General features: G+C 50.0%; 1 protein-coding gene across 1 annotated transcript in view; it reads left to right on the forward strand.

Moving 5' to 3' along the window:
- DOK5 (docking protein 5) overlaps nt 1-15,949 on the forward strand; it is a 136,100-nt gene extending 120,151 nt beyond the window's left edge. Inside the window, 2 exon segments of the mRNA XM_036323638.1 lie at nt 6,635-6,755; nt 15,190-15,949. Of these exon segments, the coding sequence (XP_036179531.1) occupies nt 6,635-6,755; nt 15,190-15,254 (186 nt within the window). The 3' untranslated portion in view covers nt 15,255-15,949.
- Nucleotides 15,950-21,316: the final 5,367 nt, after the last annotated feature.

Raw genomic sequence — 21,316 nt, forward strand, 5'->3', positions numbered from 1 at the left:
TTACACTTATCTTCCCAGGTTTTCCTCTGTATTCATACAATCCTGTGTAGAAAGGTATCTACATGCCATACACATAGCTACAGACAGACACACACGTAGGCACATACACAAGATGGGTATTTGAGGGTCATTGTTGGTTTTACAAAAGTCTGGTCATTTTACACAAGTTAAAAACTACCCCCCCCCCCCCCCCGGTTTTCTCACTCGGTAGTAAATATCCAGGGGAAATAGTTAAAGGTCACGTGTGTTTTCTAAGTAAAGTTTTACTGGAACACACTCACGCCCACTCATTGCCATATTGTTATGGTTACTGTCACAGTGGAGCAGAAGAGTTGGTTAGTTGGCCAAAGAGTGTACAGCCTGCAAAGCCACTTCTTACCTTGACAGAAAAGTCTGCCAACCTTGGTCTTATTCATTCTTTTTCATCACTGCGTGATATTCCCGAGTCTCAATGGAAAATTAATTTATTAAGCCTGTCTATGGGAATATCAGAATTTTTTGCCAAGAATAAACAATACTGCAATAGACAAATATATGTGCCTTTATATACTGTTTATTTGACTGACTTTCTAAAAACTTTATTTAACTGGATTTTCTAAACTCAGGAGTAGGCTTGCTGAATTAAAGTGTGTAAGTATTTTTTTTAATTCAAATAAGTGTCGCTACATTGCCTTCCAAAATGTGGGAACACTTTGCATTTTATTGGCAGTGTTATTAGGTCCGTTTGATAGAGGGGGAAGCTGAGGCTCCATGGCTTAGCATTAGTAAGTGAAGAGTCAGGACAGGGACATATAGCCCAGGACTTGGACTCAGTGGGAACCGAATCAGAGGGAGAACACAGGGCACCTGGGGCCTGAGTGTAGTGTTTGCAGTCTGGCAGGGGTGACGGGTTCAGCAGGATATGTGTACAGGGTTTCCTGTGGTTAGAGCCAGGGACATGGGAAGCGCTCTCATGGGAGAAAACTAGATCCTTTCAGGACGTCCTTCCTCCCCTAACATGCAGGGCGTGCACTGCCCAGCAGGGGCAGAGGCGGGCGCAGAGCTGCCTGCGGGGCTCCTGCACTTGGGACAGTCTCTTCTCACCCCCAGTGCTGCCCCAGATAATTACAAAGCTCCATCAAGGACAGCAGCGTGGCTGTGCGAGGAATTGGTTCCTGCCACTAGCGCAGCAATTAGCATGGGGCGCAGTTTGTACTGACTGAGGGAGCCTGCTTCATCAAGCAGCAAGGACTCCAAAGTGCAGCGAGTGTGGTTCTGGCATAAATTACTCCCAGCTCCCGACCGGACGAGATCTACTTGCTAGCACTTTACCAGGGTGTTTGATAAACCGCCGAAGCATAGATTCATCAGATTGTGTGGCCCACAAACACACACTTAATTCTATCTTCTTAGAAGCTGGTGTTTGATAAACCGCCGAAGCATAGAATCGTCAGATTGTGTGGCCCACAAACACATGCTTAATTTTCTATTTTCTTAGAAACTATTGTCTATGCTACTGTTCTCTTTTGAGGGAGACGTTTGGTCTGGATTTTGTGTAAATAAACCGAATATTGTAAGATGCGGTTCAAAACACATTTACTACTCATGAGATATTGGAGTCCTTCTCTGAAGCTGAAGAACCACGGACCCGGAGTCCAGAAAGCACAGGGAGAGGATATTTTCAGTATTGTTTTCACAGGAGAATATGTGGGCAGACCATGAGAACATAGCTCAGGAAGCCAAATGGACGCTGTCATGCAACTGGAGGGCGGTGTGAGTGAGACGGCTGAGTTCTGGGTAGAATGAGAGACAGAGACATCGAGAGACTAGTTTCTTTGGAGCTCAGTGTGATTTCTTCTCTTGTGGACTGACTTGTTTCTTCTGACTCACCCTCGCACACCTACCCATAGACCCCACAGCCAGTAGTTTGGCTTGTATATGCTCTCAGAGGCCTCTCAGACTTGGGTAAGCTTTAGAAGTCTCCCAGGTTGAGCAGACATCCAGGCGTGGGCAAGACTCTGACTCAGCTCCACCCTGAGCCAGCGGTCGCCAATCTTTCGGACCTCACGGACCACCAGTGGTCCATGGACCACCGGTTGGCGACCGCTGCATGGGCCATTGCTTGTTCATCAGGTTGAGTGGGTGGGAAATGACGATGTGACTTGCATATGCAAAGTTGCTGTGGCAGAGACCCCCCCTTGAGTCACTTTGAAGGAGCAGCCTGTGGAAGTTGGAGTCGGAGGATGGAATTAGGAATTATTGTGTCGTGATGATGGATGCTTGCTCCCGAATGGATCCAGACCCACATCTCGAACGCGCCATCTGGTGCTCGTGATTGACTGCAGCGGCGAACCATTATTTCCTGTCGTGCTGATCAGCTTCCAAAAACACAATCTCTGCCGCAGAACCAGTCAGATTCCAGAGGATGATGTGGCGTGGTTCTGTGGCTGAGACTCCACACTGCTCCGCAGCCCTTGTCTCCGACCTATAGTGTCAGCCAGACCGACGCGGAGGACAGGGACCAGCGGTGCGTGGCGAGGGGGGTGGCGCGCGCTTGTTTTCCTTGTCTCGCTCAGAAGCTCTGCACGTGCTCGTTAGGATTTTTTCTCCTCCGAGAAGGGGGGTGGATACGACTCGCCCATCCTTCTGATGGAAGAGTCTTGGTGATCAGCATCCCTTCACTGTGGATTGGGATGTCTTAGAAAGGCTCTGTCTGCATTGCTTTTTAAAAAATATATATTTTATTGATTTTTTACAGAGAGGGAGAGGGATAGAGAGTTAGAAACATCCATGAGAGAGAAACATCGATCAGCTGCCTCCTGCACACCCCCTACTGGGGATGTGCCACAACCAAGGTACATGTCCTTGACCGAAATCGAACCTGGGACCCTCCAGTCCACAGGCTGATGCTCTATCCACTAAGCCAAGCCAATTAGGGCTCTGTCTGCATTGTTGACAGTGATAATGATGGGGACCATGCTTTGGTCAATTGTCACTCAAGTTTAAATGTTACGCCCTGGCTGGTGTTCAGTGGTTAGAGCATTGGCCTATATTCAGAGTGATGAAAGCATCCCCACAGTCAGTTCCAGAACATTCCCTCACCCCAAAGGGAAACCCGTGCCCTTTCGCCATCACCCGCCTCAGGCAGCACTGATTTAGCCTCTCTCCCTGGATTTGCCCTGTGGACATTTCTATGTATGGGATCACACATGTGTGGCCTTTTGTGTGTGGCTTCCTCACTCAGCATCATGCTTTGGGTTCACACGTGTTGTCGCATGGATCAGAACCGCACTGCTATTGATGCTAATCTGATCACTTTTATTTAGTTAGTTTAATTATCTGTCTCCTTAGAAGGGAAGTGCTGTGAGAAGGGAGACTTTGAGGCTCAAAGAAGGGGCGCATGGGTCCCATGCCACAGCTCACAGAGAAAAACCTAAACAGGAACTCGGGTCTCTGACCCTGTGGTCACGTCCCCTGCCTGCTAGCACAGCGATCTTTGTGCTTTCAAAGCCCAATCAGTCAGCTCTCGCCAGGTAGCCCCGTGGGTTAGAGCATCCTACTGATATCCCGAGGTTGTGGGTTCTATCCCCAGTCAGGCCACAAACAAGAATCAACCAATGAATGCATTAATAAGTGGAACAACAAACTCTCTCTTTCTCTGTGTCTCTGTCTCTCTCATCAATCAATCAATCAAAACAACCCAGTCAGTTAGCTCCGTTGATTTAGGCCACTGGGGAGATCAGGAGTCACGTGGCTGGTTAGGAAGAGGCTTGCATGGCTCGCTGGTTGGGCGGCAGTCTGAGTATTAGATTTTCAGGAAGCCTTGCTCTCCTCCCTGGTGGGATCTTGCACTGACACTGCTAGTGGAATGGGTCAACATCATGACCTCAGGAGCATAGGCTAGTGAGAGAACTAGGAAGTGAGCTTTGTGTGTATACACACATGGGTATATACATATATTTATTCAACTGTAAGTTTATATAACTTAATATTTAATGATGGCTGTATTGAACAGCCTGCACTCACAAAATTCCTGAAACGTGGCCCAGTGGGCTTTTGCAAGCTGTTTGAGAAGCTCACCCACACCATTGGCTGGATTCATTCTTTCACGCAACAATATTTATTGAGCATCTACTGTCTACCAGGCTCTGGGAGCTTGAGAACACACCAGTGAACAGAGCATTCAACAACATTGTTTCCTGGGTCTAGAGTTGTGTGTTTGTTGCCCTCTCTCCCCGCCCCCATTATCCTACCAGTCTTATTCCTACATGTTTACATTGACTGCCCCGACTCACACGCTGACTCCCTTCCGCGGACCGTCCTTGTGGCTCCCCGTGAATGGCTCACTTCCTCTCCCCGGGCTGTGCACATCTGAACTGTCCAATACTTAGAAGTGGCAGCTGCGGACAGTGTGACCGCAAGCACCCGCAGCCTGCTGGGGACTAGAGGTAGCCTGGGGCATCCTTCCTTCACGTGGCTACACGGGCTCCAGCACCCACTGCTGGGGTAGAGTCTCTCCTGTCTCTATAGCCTGGACTTCTCAGCCAGCATTTTCAACCAGATATTCTCCTGCATTTTCTCTAGTTCCTGCGACCTCCCAACCTCCGGCTGCCTCCCAGAGTGACAGTGACTTTGGTGATAAATGGGCATATGTTTTGAATGATCTTCCCATAACCTGATTTCCCCAACAATTTTCAAAACGGGAATTTTTCCCCAGGAATGTTTTATCACATTATAGCAGAAATTACTCTACTTAAACATATTATGGTCAGGGTAATTTTTATTTTTCCTTTTGAATGTGAAAGCACTGTATTTATTTAAAAGGAAAAGCAAACTATATAAAAGTGTATCAGGTTTAAAAAAATGGAAGAGATATCCCAGGTTACCCAATTTTAACTCCTTCCAAATGGAGTGTTAATTTCCACTCCCGCCAGTGGCCTGCATGGGGCCTGTGCGAGCCCCTGCGATAGCTGTTGGAATCCCGCATCAGAGTTACTTGCAACAATAAAGAAAAATGAGGCTGACACTTTGCTCTTCAGCGTGTCACCAAATCACTTCCTCAGGCTTCTCACTCTTGAGAATTCAGACATTTTTGTGTGAAATAAGACTTTTCATCATTTCTTCTCCGAAGACAGAACGCTCCTTTCATCAACTGAGCTGTTTGTTCAAAGGGTTGAGAGAGAAAGAGAGCGCCAGGCCTCGTAAGGGTCTCTCTGAAACATGACGTTGTTGCCACTTCCTCCTCAACAAGCTTCTAAAAGCACAGCCAGAGCGCTGGGCTGCAGACTCATCCATGGTCAGGTCGTGAGTAAAGTGGTGGCTCTTTCCCAAGTGTTTTTCCTAGATTACATTCTTATTCTATTAAATATTATCTCTTTACTAGTGGCCCAGTGCATGGATTAGTGCATGTTGAAAGAAAATTAATTAGAATTCCTGGGGTGGCACCATGGCTCAAAGGGCATCTGCAGAGTGGCAGGGGAGTGCGATGGGGGGGAAGAAAAAGAAAGCTCACACTTGGGTCTTCCGGCTCATGGTGCTGGCTCCGGTGCAGGGACTAATGCAGGCAGTCCTGGGTGGTGGCTGGCGCGAGACAGGCCAGACATGCCCTGGAGCCAACCCGCAGTTCCTCCTTGGGGTGGTGCACTTGGGGTGATGCTGTGACTCGAAAGGCAAGGTGTCTGCGGAGTGAGCAGGGTCCCTCCGGCAGGTGGGGTCCCTTGGCCTGGCCAGGGGGATCTGGCCGAAATCAGCTCTCTAGCGTCCCCTGAGGGGTCCCAAGGGCACTCTGCAATGATGCTGCGTACAGGGTGTGGAATGCAAACACAAGGGTGCAGTAAACCAGATTCAGGACCAACAGTGCCCCAGCAACAACATAACCCACCGCTGAAGGTGGAATCACCCAGCCCCCACGAGGAATCGGGCTCCCTCCTCTCTGGTTCTGGGTTTGTCACGTCACCCGAGAACCACTGCTGCCAAGGCACCGCAGCTCAGCAGCACCTGCATTGAGCGTCTGCCCCCTGGTGGTCAGTGCGCATCATAGGTACTGGCTGGTCTGATGGTCAGATGGTCCTTTAGCTTTTTATATATATACCAGAGGCCCGATGCATGAAATTTGTGCAAGAGTAGGCCTTCCTTCCACCGGCTGCTGGCACCGGCTTCCCTCTGGCACCCGGGACCCAGGCCTCCCTCACAGTACAGATATTATACCTGGAACTTCCATGCTGATGACTCATGATAAGCAGGGTGTTTTCTTTAAAAAATCTTCAAATGGGTATTGCAATTAATAGTAATAATAATAATATCCCCATTTTTTCCTGTACCCAGTCTGTGCTGGACAAATGCTAAGCAGGTCCATCTCCCGGAGCGCTCCCACAGCCCAGGTGGTTTCTCAAGTGAGCACTGATGGATTTCTCTAGAGCAGTGGTGTGCAGGGTCACAACATGCAGGCCTTCCTTTTCATTGGCTAAATCTGCCTTCCTCTGGTTCGCAGTGGCCACGCATCCAGTGTGTGTGCATGTGCGTACGCGTTGACCAGGTGCTGAGCGATGGAGACGTGAGTCGCCTCCAGGGGTCTGGAGGTCAGGTCTCTGCGTTCCCGCGGGCGGTCAGGTCCCGCTCAGCCACGTCGCTGACACCCCCGTTCTTGCCTTGACAGCTGCAGATGAAGATGAGCGAGCGGGCCGCCTCACTGAGCACCATGGTGCCCCTGCCCCGCAGCGCCTACTGGCAGCACATCACCCGGCAGCACAGCACAGGCCAGCTCTACCGCCTGCAGGGTGAGTGCGGGCGACTGCCTGGGAACTGTGGTGGGAGCCTGTGTGCGGGAGCCCGTGTGCTGCGGGAACCTGTGTGCGGGAGCCTGTGTGTGGGAGCCTGTGTGCAGGAGCCCGTGTGCTGCGGGAACCTGTGTGCGGGAGCCTGTGAGTGGGAGCCTGTGTGCAGGAGCCCGTGTGCTGCGGGAACCTGTGTGCGGGAGCCTGTGAGTGGGAGCCTGTGTGCAGGAGCCCGCGTGCTGCAGGAACCTGTGTGTGGGAGCCTGTGGGTGGGAGCTGGTGTGCAGGAGCCCGCGTGCTGCGGGAACCTGTGTGTGGGAGCCTGTGGGTGGGAGCTGGTGTGCAGGAGCCCGCGTGCTGCGGGAACCTGTGTGTGGGAACCTGTGTGCGGGAGCCTGTGTGTGGGAGCCTGTGTGTGGGAGCCCGCGTGCTGCGGGAACCTGTGTGCGGGAGCCTGTGTGTGGGAGCCCGCGTGCTGTGGGAACCTGTGTGCGGGAGCCTGTGTGTGGGAGCCTGTGTGCAGGAGCCCGCGTGCTGTGGGAACCTGTGTGCGGGAGCCTGTGTGTGGGAGCCTGTGTGCAGGAGCCCGCGTGCTGTGGGAACCTGTGTGTGGGAACCTGTGTGCAGGAGCCTGTGTGTGGGAGCCTGTGTGCAGGAGCCCGCGTGCTGTGGGAACCTGTGTGTGGGAGCCTGTGGGTGGGAGCCTGTGTGCAGGAGCCCGCGTGCTGTGGGAACCTGTGTGTGGGAACCTGTGTGCGGGAGCCTGTGTGTGGGAGCTGGTGTGCAGGAGCCCGCGTGCTGCGGGTACCTGTGTGCGGGAGCCTGTGTGTGGGAGCTGGTGTGCAGGAGCCCGCGTGCTGCGGGTACCTGTGTGCGGGAGCCTGTGTGTGGGAGCCTGCGTGCTGCGGGAACCTGTGTGCGGGAGCCTGTATGTGGGAGCCCGCGTGCTGCGGGAACCTGTGTGCGGGAGCCTGTGTGTGGGAGCTGGTGTGCAGGAGCCCGCGTGCTGCGGGAACCTGTGTGCGGGAGCCTGTGGGTGGGAGCTGGTGTGCAGGAGCCCGCGTGCTGCGGGTACCTGTGTGCGGGAGCCTGTGGGTGGGAGCTGGTGTGCGGGAGCCTGTGTGTGGGAGGGAGACTGTTCGGGAGGGAGGACCGCCGTGGGTGAGGGTGCCAGCACGGGCAGCCCTGGGGAGGGCGCTCTGCTGCACTCACTGCTGCTGGGTGCCAGGCTGGTTAGCCCCTTCCTCTGGTGCCAGGGTCCATCAGGACCTCACTCCCGAGGCACCATGTCTGCCACAATGTCCGGGGGAAACTGTTCACAGTGCAGAGATTGAGCCGGAGGCTGTGGCTGAGCAGTGTGTACGTCATCAGGTGCCAGGGGGTCCGGTGGGTTGAGCACAGACAGCGCCCGCGTTCCTGGGGAACCTGCTGGAAGCTTAGATTTCTGGGCCTCTCCCAGACCTGAGGAGTCAGGGACTCTGAGGATGGAGACCATCCCCGCGTTAACAAGCCTCCAGGTGGCTCTCAGCTTAGGAACCTGCTGGAGGGCGGAGTCCTGGGTGCGGACTCTGCTGCACCTCTAAGCAGATCCTGAGACGCCCCTCTTCCAAAGCCCTTCCAAAGCCGGGGTCTCCAAACCAGGTGCGGGAGGGCGTCAGCGTTTTCTCACTCCTTCAGATGCAGCTTTTTATGTTAATGGTCGGTAAGAACAGCTGTGCATGTACAATTTGTGAATAGAGAGGCCTGGGGGTACCCTGATGGAGAACTTCTCTGATGGGGAGCAAGAGGCCAGAACCCAGAGGGCACACGCTGGACGGCGCCTCGCTCAGAGGAGGCGCTTGCCGAGCCCCTCAGTTCCACAATGAGTGGTGACCTCAGGGAACAGTGGGCTCAGGTCAGGTGCCTGATCCCCGAGCCTGGTCACCGGCCGCCCCCAGCCCCTCCTGCTGGCCATTCCTCCCCAGGGGCTCTTCCGGGTCCCTCTCCAGGGCTCCCAGACTTTATCATCACCAGCGCTGGCATCTCTGGTGACGTGACTCACAGGAGCGGACAAGGGCACTCGCTCTCCTATTGCCCTTATCAGTTTCCACTTCGTATGCATTGTGGGCCTCTTGCTCGCGGCCAGCTCCTGCAGGAGGCAGTGGTGCCCAGGCGGCAAGGGAGCCGGGCCTTCCTTCGCCTTCATCACTGGTTCTCCCGTTGCCTGGCACGGAGCAGCCGTGTGTGAGTGAAGAGGGCACCGAGGCGGTTGCATTTTAGTCCTTATGACTTTAGTCTGTCACTAGCAGGGAGCACGGTACCTGGTAGGCGCTCAGAAACACCACTGAGTGCTGGGTGCGTGAGCGAGCGGCTGCATTGCTAAACGGCTGACAGATGCGCTCACCTGCTAGGGTCACACGCAGAGTCGGGCGAGGTCATGTTGGCACAACTGCCATCTGCTCTGTATCATCTTCAGAGACGCTTCAATGTCTGAGTTCCATCATCTCAGCATTGCCCTATATGTGCCACTTACACTATATATTCAATTTTGTTCAGTCTCATCTCCTTAAATACATCTATTTTTAAGTGTATTTCATTGTCTTTTAAGCTGTTATAACAATTATATTTTTCCAATATGCAATAAGACAAAGCATATGAACTTACACTCACATAAACCTATTGAATGGCTGTATAGCCTGACTTTCTACATATACCTACACAATCTTTACACAAAGGAAACATCTTCTTAGATTCCAGGTGTCTGGAATGCAAAAGGAAGTGGAGAACCAAGGTGATGTAGGCGTCATAGAGAGGAAATTGCTTTAAGTCCTGAAATACAGTGTGCATGAATCATTTCCCTAGAACACCGTGTCTGCAAAGATGCCCTGAGAGGGGAGGAGCACTTAAATAAGTTGCAGTTTCTGAATTTAATAGCCAATATCCCAGAGTTCCAAAATCCTCGGGACAATCTGGACAGAAACTGTTGTATGAAGAGCACGCTCACTTTCCGATCTCTGGCTAATCCAACTATCCTTAACCAACGTAAGTGCACATTCCTGAGCAATCATTTCAGGCGAAGGGTCTTCTCAGGTTTCTGAATGTATAATAATATAGTAATGTTTTTTAAAATCTTTTTTAAATGAAGGAGGATGTTTTAGGTACTGTAAGCATATGGCTTATGTGCACCCAGGGTATCTATGACTACCCCCACAGGGTTTACATCTGGATACATCTGTTTGGCAGCACACAGTCACAGTTTTTTTTAACAACAACAATACAATTTGCAAACGTACCTCCATGCACAGAGCTGCCTTTGGTGGTTGGGAGGCCCATGCATAGCAGACAGGTCCGGGGTGACCCTCAAAGACTCTTACTCCACAAATTCCGAGACGAGAGAAGTGGCGGCATCCCCTGTGGAATGGAGCCGAGATGCAAACCATCACGGCCGAGAAAGAAGTGCACCCTCTTCCAGGAGCTCCCGGCGTTGTTTGTATCAAAGATACAGGCCACAAACCAACCAGCGTCGCACGGAAGTCCGGCTTTCATCCCTGTCCAGTTAGGTTTATGTTTTATTATCCTTTCACCCATCACTCAAAAGTAATGAGCTATTACTGTAAAGTCAGGTTCAAGTTCGTGGGTCCAGATGTTTCAAAGGAGCACAGAACAGTCATTTGGAGAGACGGGTAGCTCAGCTTCTGGTGGAGTCAATGGGGGAGGGAGAGTGAGTGCTTGGGATCCTGCAGAGACGATGCTTGTCCGGCTCTGTGGGCGACAACTGCGGGGCTCTGGAGACCGTAATGAAAACTTTTACTGTTGGCTTTTTTGCTGCCGACGGTGCTCTTCACTGAACATACAGCTTTTTATTAGAATCCTTACCTTTCTCCTGTGTTGTCTGCCCAGCAACACTCCCTGAAATTGCCTCTGATCTCGGGCTGCTCCTGTGCATGAGGGCAGGGGGGTGTTTGCTGTAGATGTTGTATTGGTTATTTCACCCAGTGATTCGTTTTCACACACTTCTGCTACTTGTGCAGGAATTTGCCTAAATGTGTTTCATGCTGCTATTTAATTTGTACCCATGTTTACTGGCGTAGCTCCTCACCTGTGTGTTCTATGTAGATTTGACCCTTTCACTTTACCTTGTGGATTGTTCTTTAGTTGCCGGTATTCCTTGAGACAGTATCAATGTGTGGCCTGTGTTGTATGGGACACAATTTACCAGCAACTCGTTCCCTTATAAAAATATTGTTCATTGCCCTGGGCACATAGCTCAATTGGTTAGTGTTGTCCTGATACCCCAAAGTTACAGGCTACGTCCCTGGTCAGGGCACATACAAGAATCAACCAGTGAATGCATAGATAAGTGCAACAACAAATCTCTCTTCCTCTCTCTCTAAAATTAAAAAAATATATATATATTGTTCACAGACTATCTAAAATTATCTTGGTTATCAGGGATCGCAATTTCCATGGCAAATAAATGGAATTAAGTTTATCTATTTTCCAGCTATACCATTTGCCTTCTTCACCCCTGGAAAAAATTAGTGACATTATGAATTAGAGAAATTAGAAAAAGTTAATGACATTATGGCTCTGTGTGCCACATGGTAAAATTGAGTGGTACATAGTTCCTTCTTGTTTTGCTGGTATTTATGAGTTGTAAGTTCTCTGGCTGGTGTAATCTTGGAGATTATACTAACCCTTATGGGGGAATTTATCGGATTTGAGAAATTTTTCATTTCCTCCCTAAATCTAGTCCTTTGGCACCACCTTCTGGTTGACCTTGGAATTGCCACTTTATTATTACCGTTTGTGATGCATGCCACACACAGTAAGATGCATTTAATCCACTATCACACCTTCTCTCATCCCATTTTCCAGGGTCCATGTAGAAATTCTCTTCTATGTTCAGGAACATATAGAATCAACATGTCAAGGAGGTTTATCATGAAACTGCACTCAGGAGGTTCTTTTAGGAATGCATTGCACAACGTAACACAGACTTGTTTTTTACCAGTTGTGTTCTGTGCCGTCTTCACCCTCCCCCTGGCAGTACTGATGCCCAATGGGTTTGGGGGACATGCTGCGTGTTCATTCTCTTTTCCAAGGTTCAGCATGCAGGTCAGCATTTTCAAGGCTCTGTGGTGTCCTGCAGTAACGAATCTCTTAGCCTTGTTTAAAGCAGACATGTGCAAATTTACTGAGCATGAAGCCCCTCTTTCCTTTTTCACATAAACAAACATTAACATATCCACTAGTGAAAGGCCAGGCTTGCTCCTTCCAAGGGAGACAAGACATTCTCCATGAGTATCTTTATGAAAGCAACCCTTTCTCGAAGACCTACTGTGTTGCATGAGGCATTTAAGACATGTGATCTGATTTCATCCTTAAAACAGCCCCTGAGAGTATGTTATTCCCACTAGTTGGGAAGAACCTGAAAATTAGAAGCGTTACTAATGTGTCCGAGATCCCCGATCTAGTAAATAGTTGAGGTTTTCACCTCTCTATTCATTCACTCACTCATTCATTTAGTCAGTAAGTGTTTATTGAGCACCTCCTTTGTGCCAAGCACCGAGCGAGGTGGTGGAGATATGCTGGGGCTACTAGATAGGTATGTTTCCACCCTCCTAGAGCTTATAGTCCAAAAGAGATCATTGCCAATAATTAAATATATTTAATTTCAAATTTGACACATGTCACTTTGAAAAGAAGGTGTTTGTAATAGAGAATAGTGAGGTGGTGTAGCTGTTGATTTGGGGGGAAGGGGCGATGATAAAGGGGCCTCTTTAGACCGGGTGGTCACAGGAGGCTGTGGCATTTCTCCCAAGATCTGACGTCTGAGAAGAGGCAGCCATACTGAGGGTGAGGGAGAATTGGCCTCCCTAGTGATGGCAGCAAGTGCAAAGGCCCTGAGACAGAAGCCAGCTGGCAGGTTCAAAGAGCAGAGAGCAGGCAGCGTGGCTGGTGCATAGGGGCGCTAGCAGGCAACCAGGTACTGTTTGCTTCTCCCAGCGACAGTTTGAATTGGCAAGAACAGGACTACCGTCTCTGTTTCAATGAAGGCAGAAACCCAGATGCTTGGAGTTCAAGTAGTTGCTCATGATCAAATGACTAGTGAGTGGAGGGGGTGGCATGAACTCCAGGGTTCTGACACTAGTCCAGGCTACTTCTTTTACCAGGGGGCCTTGTCTGTGGTAGACATTCTGCCGCCATGGTTGTCTCACAGGCATGTGCCTGCTATGGAAATATCACTGCCACAGGACTGGCTCCTCCACGTGGTTTACATATGTGTTGTAAGGACCACAGATTCTTGGAGTATGTGGCTGCTTTGGAGAAGTTAACATTGTGTTTCAATCAGTTCTAGCCCAGTCGCTGTCATCGTGCGTGCAGCATTTAAGACGGAAGACAGATTAAGACTTGAGTGATCGTGAGCAGATGACAAAGAAACCAGGCTCTGAAACTTGCCTGTCTATAGGCACCCGGGGCCACCCCAGAGGGTCAGGGCAGAAGGGGGGCAGCGGGCCCTGGTGAACCGCATGCCTCCTTTGCAAGGGGCAGCTGCGTCCCCTCTGGTCCGCCATGCTGTGCGCGGGGGCAGAATCCAGGCCAGCACCACCTTCCGTTCTCCAGCAGAGCAGAGAAATGAGCCCCTTCCTGAGAAGTCCACAGTGATGTAAACAGTGGCAAGCACATCTCAATGTGCCTTGACCTGCCCAGGCCAGAGAGCGGGGCTGCGCCCAGGTGGGGCCCAGGGCAGTGCCAGCTTGTGACCATTCCACGAACTGCGAAGAATGGAGAGAATCTTTCCATCCAGTTCCTGGCTTTGAGCTAAGCACAGTGTTCACAGCAGCTGGAGAGACGCCGGGAGCCCATGGCAGAGGCCACAGGTGCTTTCAGTCGGCTTGACCCCAGGTGGATGCCATCAGTCGCTGTCCTCGCAGACCCGGAGCCTACGGAGCTGCCGTTGACGGTACAGAGAGAGGCTCTGCATCTGAGGGAGGACGTGGCTGTTGCGTTAATTCTGTTGCACGCTGGCTGCTTCCTGCGGGAAATGTTACCAGGCTGTTACAAAACTAGACCTGGATTCTTACTTGTAACCTCATGAACACCGTGTACCTCCTATTGCATGTGTGTATGTGTGTAGGCAAAGGGAATAGAATATGCATTCGTGATGGCTGGGAGGCTGGAAGAAGGGATGTAGGATGTTCTCAAGTTCAAGGGTTCTGTACTAATCCCTGCTGCTGAGTGCCAGGGACCACCTGACCAGCTAGATAACTTTCTCCCGGTGCACACTTGAGGCATGCGGATACCGACTCCGTGATTTGTTTCCTTTTTGTTTGGGGGTTGCGACCTCACGGCTCAGCAGACCCATGGTGTTTCCTTTCGTCCTGGATCGTCTCTGGAGGAGGCACAAACGGGCTTGGCATGAGGTCGGCCGGAGGCAGGGCTGTTTGTGGTCATGAAATAAATGGGGAATGAGCAAGCCCCCGGGCTCCATCAATGTTCCTGTGTGGCCAGGGCTTGAACACAGCGTGGTTCTGAGTGACTGGGCGGGCAGCGTGCCCGTGGAGCTGCGGTGCTCTCTCTCCGGGATGGTGCAGGCTTGACCCCTGCCTCTGGCTCCCGGGAGTGCCCTGCTCCAGGCCAGGCTTGTTCTGCTCAGGTTGACCTTTACCTGCCCACAGTGTGCATTTCTTGGGTCTGGGTAACCTTAACCAGCAGGCGGCAGTAAAACCTCTCGTTTTCTATGAAATCCAGTTATCTCTGCAGATACTGGCAAACTAGGGCTGGCTGGGGGGATTGCAGCTGCTCTCTGATTAGGGGAACAGAGATATATGGAACATCGACGCCCACTCCTTCGATCCCTGGTAGTTGCGGCTGCCTTCGCACTATAGACAGCAGAGTTGCCATAAGACCAGTGCACAGCCTGTGAAATCTAAGCATGTAGCACCTGGGTCTGCGTGGAAGAAGTTTGCCACGCCCATGTCGCAGAGGGCTGACCGTCGCCTTGCGTGTTTAACTTCCTGATTTCTCATCTTTCTTGGTTGGAACCTCACCCTGAAATCATAAAGATCAAATGGGTTTTAAGAAGTCCTCCTTTGCAGCGAGTTTTCCTGGTTATAAGTATAAACTTGTCTTACTTCTGGTCAGGTTTACAAAGAATGTCCTCGTCAAGTTTCCACAGTCCCATGATTCCATCTCAATTTTCCTAAATACCCTGTGAGTTAATGAGAAAGAAAAATCGAGGAAAATAATCAGTTATCTGATTATAGCCCCAGGCAAAGGCCACATGCAAATGATATGTTAATGATGTCATCTCCCATGAGTCTTATTTGCAAATCACTGTGAGTGGGGACCATGATACTTACTTCTCTTCCATAGACACGTGTTGCTAGCTAATCTGGAGGTGGGCTTTCTGGACACGTATGTAACCGCTGTTCTCACATTCTTTTTGGAAAAGATGTCGCCAGTCCTCTGAAGCTTCATCGGACAGAGACCTTCCCCGCCTACCGCCCCGAGCACTGACAGCGACTGCCCAGCACGTGAGTGACACGCGTGGGAGGCGTCCGCACGGATCCACCGGAGGTCACGGGACGGCGGCGAGAAGGATGAAGGAAGCTCCGGGCCCTGCCTAGTCGTGTGGTCACTGGGAAACTGCAATACTATCCTTGTCTTTCTCTCTTTCTCTCCCCTTGGTTCTTTCCTTTTGTTAAAAAAAAAAAAAAGAAAAGAAAAATCAAGCCCCCTTAGCGTAATTGAAACATGCTCTACAGATTCCGACTTCTTTTACAGCCGGACAGAAAGGAGTCAACCCACACGTGGTTTTCTATGGTCGATCCCTGTCCCCTGCACTTCTCAGTCCTTTTGTGGTCCTTGTGATTTCCCCTCTGCATCTCAGTTGTGTCACAGTCGGCACTGACAATAAAATGCCCCCTGTTATTTGTTACCTGTGTGTCCTCGGTGCCTGGGTTACTCATACCTGGTCGGTCTGGTTAGCTACCGGCGACTGCATTTCACTATGTCGCCAGTTAGTTTAAACCAGGGCTTCCGCTCACTCTCACTTATTCTGTTAAGAAATAACTTTTCTAAGGACCCTGGAGTGTTCTTTATGGGGTGAACGTTTCTCACACAACTGTCCCTCTTGCCTTTTTCCAAGCCTTCATTTTGTTTGAAGTACCTTCGTCACCCGTTTCAAAATAAAAGCGCATTCTTCACCCTGAGCACAGTTGGGCATCACTCTCGTTCATTAAACTGGTCAGAGCACCTGCCAGCTCGGGGCTGTGCTGGCTGGAGCCTGGGGACTTGTCTCCGAGGACCTTAACTGTAGAGAGTTCGACAAGGAAGTAAGGTTGCCCTGACCATTCAGGGCGGCTGCTCCATGGGCCCCAGGGGAGACGCACTTCTAGAGGGAAGGCCTCGCTTTTCCCCAGGTTTTCCCACTGGGGAGTTGATTCTTGTGGGCGCCTCAGGCTGGAGAGAACAGGCCAGGTATCTGTCTCCTCTGTTCACAGTGTAGTTGCCAGGTAAAATAGAGGACGCCCATTACATTGAGTTTCAGATACACAATGAATAGTTTTTAGTCTAAGTGTGTTGCATGGGACATTATGTTTTTTAAGAGTGCTCGTGGCATCTCTCAAGGTCAAGTTGGCCTGGGTGGGCTGCACTTTCCCTTCTACAGCTGGCGTTCCTGTTTCCCGGCCCTAGGGCGGTGCCTGGCTCAACTCACGCTTGAGAAATACACGTTGAATGAATGGATAGACAAATCACTTTCCATCCTAGGGATAGAAGTCTTTCTAAAGGAGGCAAATTAATAGTGATTATTTATTTTCTCAGCACCAGGCACAGGGCTAGGCCCTTCCAAAATGGCGATTTTTCACCAGAAAATATTATCTTGTGTTTTCTAGAAAAAAAAATACAATTTTGCTAGTTTCAAGAAAGAGCCGTAAAAAGGTTTATTTTCTATTTTTTAATTGATGAGAGAGAGAGATAGAGAGAGAGAGAGAGGAGACATTGATTTGCTGTTCCACTTATTTATGCATTCATTGGTTGCTTCACGTGTGTGCCCTCACTGGGGATTAAATGCACAACCTTGGTGTATCAGGAGGACACTCTAACCAACTGAGCTTCCCAACCAGGGCAAAAAGATTATTTTCATTTGTGCTTTTTTCAAAAAGTATACAACTTCCCCCAATAGAGATTGACCCACGAAGTCCCAAAGGCCCTGCTAAAACCCGAGCTTGCCCAGCTGACAACCTCCTGGATCAGAGTTACCTGGGACTTCCGTGAACACGCATGGTCAGGATGGGGTTTTTTTGGGGGGGAGGGGGGGGCAGAAATATGGGGGAAAGGAAGGTTGCACTGAGCTAAGAATCCATTGGAGGATTAAGGATATGGAAATGGTTTGGTGCCAATGGCTTGGCTGGAACGCATTTGTGTTTTAGCAACTTTCACATCATTTTGTTCCTCCTCCTCCTCCTCCTCCTCCTCCTCCTCCTCCTCCTCCTCCTCCTCCTCCCAGGTGCATACCTATTCATCTTGCAAAGACGTGGTTCTGCACACACATTGCATAATTCACTCACTGTTCCTTTTCCGACTCTGCCTGGCTCTTATTTTCTTCTAAAGTTGTCTCTTAAGAGGTCCTCCCTGAGTCCAGGGCCTTGGCAGCCCACGTGGGGGATTAAGTTGAAGAAGTAGATAAAGAAAATGGAATTAAAGAAATAATGATAATTTTAAGGAAAGTCAGACTTGCTGAAGCAAGTCTAAAGCTAATGAATGTGTAAAGAAATGATGCTGAGTATGGTTAACTACAAGTCGATCCTCTTTTAGGACTTCTAAAAAAAGAAACATTCACACACACACACACACACACACACACACACACACACAAGTTGGGGTTCTATTAGATTATCCACATAGCTTCTATGTTCCATTCAGCACTATTCCAGGTGCCTTGCTTGTGTCATCTTATTGGATCCCCACAACAGCTCTAGAAGGTCAGTGTAATTATTGTTCCCATTTTACAGATGAGGAAACTGAGCCTTAAGGAGTTTTAATAATCTGAAGAATATGCCCAACATTTCTGAGCTCTGTTCAAGGTAAACCGTGGCACATTAAAAAATTGTCAGAGTTTATTTGAGCCTACATCGTCTTGATATGGGCAGTGCCAAACAAAAGCTGGTTAGGAGCGCTCCAAAGACGGGCTTGGGGAGAGGTCTCGAGACAGAAGATGCGGCTGAAAGCAAAGCACGGATGAGGACTTTATGGTTACCTTACTTGGGAAAGCCTAGCTGGCTGTTTGTGGTCAGTTGTTCTTAAGTTTCCTTTCCTTGCATTATCTTTCGGTTAGCTCAGGCGCTAACAATGCATTAGCGCCACCCAGTCTGATAGCCTCCTTGTTTAATCACTTTCCCAGTTACTGCTGAGTAGCCTCACGGTTGAACCCAGGCATTTTGACTCCAGAATATAAATATTTCAGGCTTCGGGTGTCAAGTGGCTCTGTTGCTATTGTATCGCAAAAGCAGCCACGGACAATACATAAACCCATAGGGGTGGCTGGGTTGGCCCAAGCTGCATTCGCCAATCCCTCCTCTCCATGATAGCACCTCAATGCTGTCTTTTATTAGTTCCAGGTTTTTGGTAGAAGCCAGGAGAAACGTAAACACTTCCATTTCTGGCCTTCCCTGAGGGGAAACTGGTTGGCAATGATGTCATCTTTCTTTTGCTAATCCCCAAGCTAAGTGGTGAACACACAAGTGTGAGGAGGAAGGGATTTTTCTAAGCTGTGGTGGATTTGTACATAAACTACATCCTAATGCACTTAGGCCAACATTGCAAACACACTGAAATCTGGGGATCAAACTATGGGATTTTTTCTTAGACATAGTTGCTGTTTCTGTTTTAATTATACACTGAGAAAAATGACAGTTTTTTGTCGGGAGGCAGGGTGGGGAATATGGGAATAAATTTCATATTCCACTTCCATGCTCAAGCCTGAGAAGGCCTTTTGCTCCATTGAAGGCAGAAGAACGCAGGCATGGTTAAGATGCCTCCTCTGTGGGAAAGCCGGGTTCTGAAGTCCATCCGATCATTTCCCACGTGTTTAGTGGGTGTGGTGGGTGCACTGGCTGTGTGGTGGTTTTCCTGGAAACACAGTGTGAAAAAAGCAGGAGCAACGGCCAACCCAAGGGCTTGAAGCGTTTCAGCCAATTGCTCAGGAAACAGACAGGAGGCAAGAGAACACACATTTGTACAGAGACATTTTATGATTCCTCTTTGGGACAGTCTTGACTTTGAGAGGCAAATATTGCACCAACAGGTTTTTTTTAAAAATATGTTTATTGATTTGAGAGAGGGAGAGAGAAAAAGAGGGTGAGGGGGGGGGAGAGAGAGAGAGAGAAACATTGATCAGTTGCTTCCTGCACGCTCCCTACCTGGGATTGAACCTACAGCCTGGGCATATGTTCTGACGTGGAATCAAACCAGTGACCTTTCCATGCATGGGACGATGCTCAACCAACTGAGCCACACTGGCCAGGGCTGCACTAACTCTTAACAAAATCTTCTTTCCTGTAGTTCCAGTATAAAATACATCCATTTTCAGATTTCAATGAAGATGACAACATTTTTCACTCATATAGAGGTTTTAAGTTCTTTTGGGTTCAAGATTGGAGGTAAGGCTGCCCATCTTCTGATGAAAGTCAACAGCTGATTAAATATATATATATATATATATATATATATATATATATATATATATATTCATGGATTCATGCACACTGAATGAAAATTAATTAGAAGGTGGCTGGCAGGGCAGGACTGGGTGAAATGGGCCAGACATGCCCTAGAGCCAACCTCCCGTGGTTCCTCCCTGGTTGGCTGCACCTGGGGTGGTGCACGTATTTCTTGCACTGGGCCACTGGGCCTCTAGTATATAGATATTTATTGATTTTTAGAGAGAAAGGGAGAGGAAGAAATAGAAACATCAATGATGAGTGAGAATCATTGATCTGCTGCCTCCTGCACACTCACCACTGGCGATCGAACAGGCAACCTGGCCTGTGGCCTGACCGGAAATTGAACCAGTGACCTCTTAGAGCTTTGGTTGATACTCAACTGCTGAGCCACACCAGCCAGGAAGTTAGCTGATTTTAAAGCAGCTTTTCGGTTCAATATCTGGTGATCTGACTCAGCCGCGGCAGGACCTGGTGACATCAATGTGCTTACATCTGTGCTAAGTGAGATCTTGCCACCCACACTCTGCTCTCTGAGCTCTAGGTATCATATGTTGGCAAAAGATGCTCACTCAGTAGGTCTGGGGGGACCCATAAATCTACATTTTCAATCCTTGTTTCTAGGTTTTTCCATACAGGTGGGTATGCACTCCATTTCAGGAAACCTCCAGGAGATAGAAATAGAGAGTTCCCATTAGCTGGGCCTTGGCACCCAGAGGCGATCGGTAAGGTGTTCTTAAGCGAGACAGCTTCTGGAGTCAGCAGGGAGAGTGGGATGCCAGGAGGCGCAGGCCTCCGGTCACACAGGTGCCACTGTGACCCCATGCTCTGGTCACACACGGGAAGGGGACAAGTAATTGCAGCTCCAGAAGTGGGCTCCCCAGTGGCATTTTCATCGCCTCTGCAGTATTCTTTTTGTTGCTATAACAACTAATAAAGAGATGCAGTTTGACCTCCTTTGTTTCTCTGAGGTGCTTGCAGTGCAAAAGCCAGCCAGGAGCCCGGAGCCTGTGGGAAAGCCAGGCACAGAGGCAGGAGAGGCGCCCGCGCCCAGTTAATGAGTCAGCGCCTGCTCCTGCTGGCCCACCTGTCTCCACCCCGCCCGCTTCCCAAGTGCTCCCATCCTTATTGAAATTGACCTCACTCCCTTTGGCAATCTCATGTTCCCTCCTCTCCTGAAAAGCAGCGGTTGCTTGGGTGGGTAGAAAGCCTTTGGAGAAGGGTGACGACGAGGACTTTTGCTCTGAGTCATGACCGACCGTGACTGCTCCTCTCAGTGACTCTGTATTGTGTTTGGTTGCTGGTTTATATGGGAAACCGAGAGGCCAAGGACCAGTGAGGTGGGCGGACACCCTCTGTAGCAGGGTCTGCAGGTTCTGGCTGAAACCCCCGACGACCCCCCTGCCTTTGTAACTAGCATTTCATTGGAGCACAGTTGTCTGTTTTATATCTATGCCTCTGAGACTACTGGACTGACCACAGGAAAGGTTGGCCAGTCCTGCTCTGCGTGAGCCCCACCCAAGGACCAGCCGCTCATCCTGGCTCTCACCACTGCAGCTTCGCTGGCGGCAGCGTCACCTGTGAATCCAATAGAAGGTGACCCTGGAGGGGAAGGTTACGGACGCCACGCAGGGCCTGCTCCCCCTCACCGCAGGGGTTTCTGGTTCTGCTGTTTGCTCCAGAAACCTTACCTTCCTCCACACTTGCAGACCCAGAACTTCCTGCAGGCAGACTCCAACCTAAACATGGGGTCCTTGTCCTCTGTCCTTCCCAATGCCCGCCTGTCCCCAGGACCACGGAGCCACCAGTCAGAGACGTTTAAAGTACTGGGGCTGGTTCGTGCACAGCGCTCATTAC

This window comes from Myotis myotis, unplaced genomic scaffold (assembly GCF_014108235.1).
Source record: "Myotis myotis isolate mMyoMyo1 unplaced genomic scaffold, mMyoMyo1.p scaffold_m19_p_9, whole genome shotgun sequence".
In the NCBI taxonomy this organism is placed as follows: Eukaryota; Metazoa; Chordata; class Mammalia; order Chiroptera; family Vespertilionidae; genus Myotis; species Myotis myotis.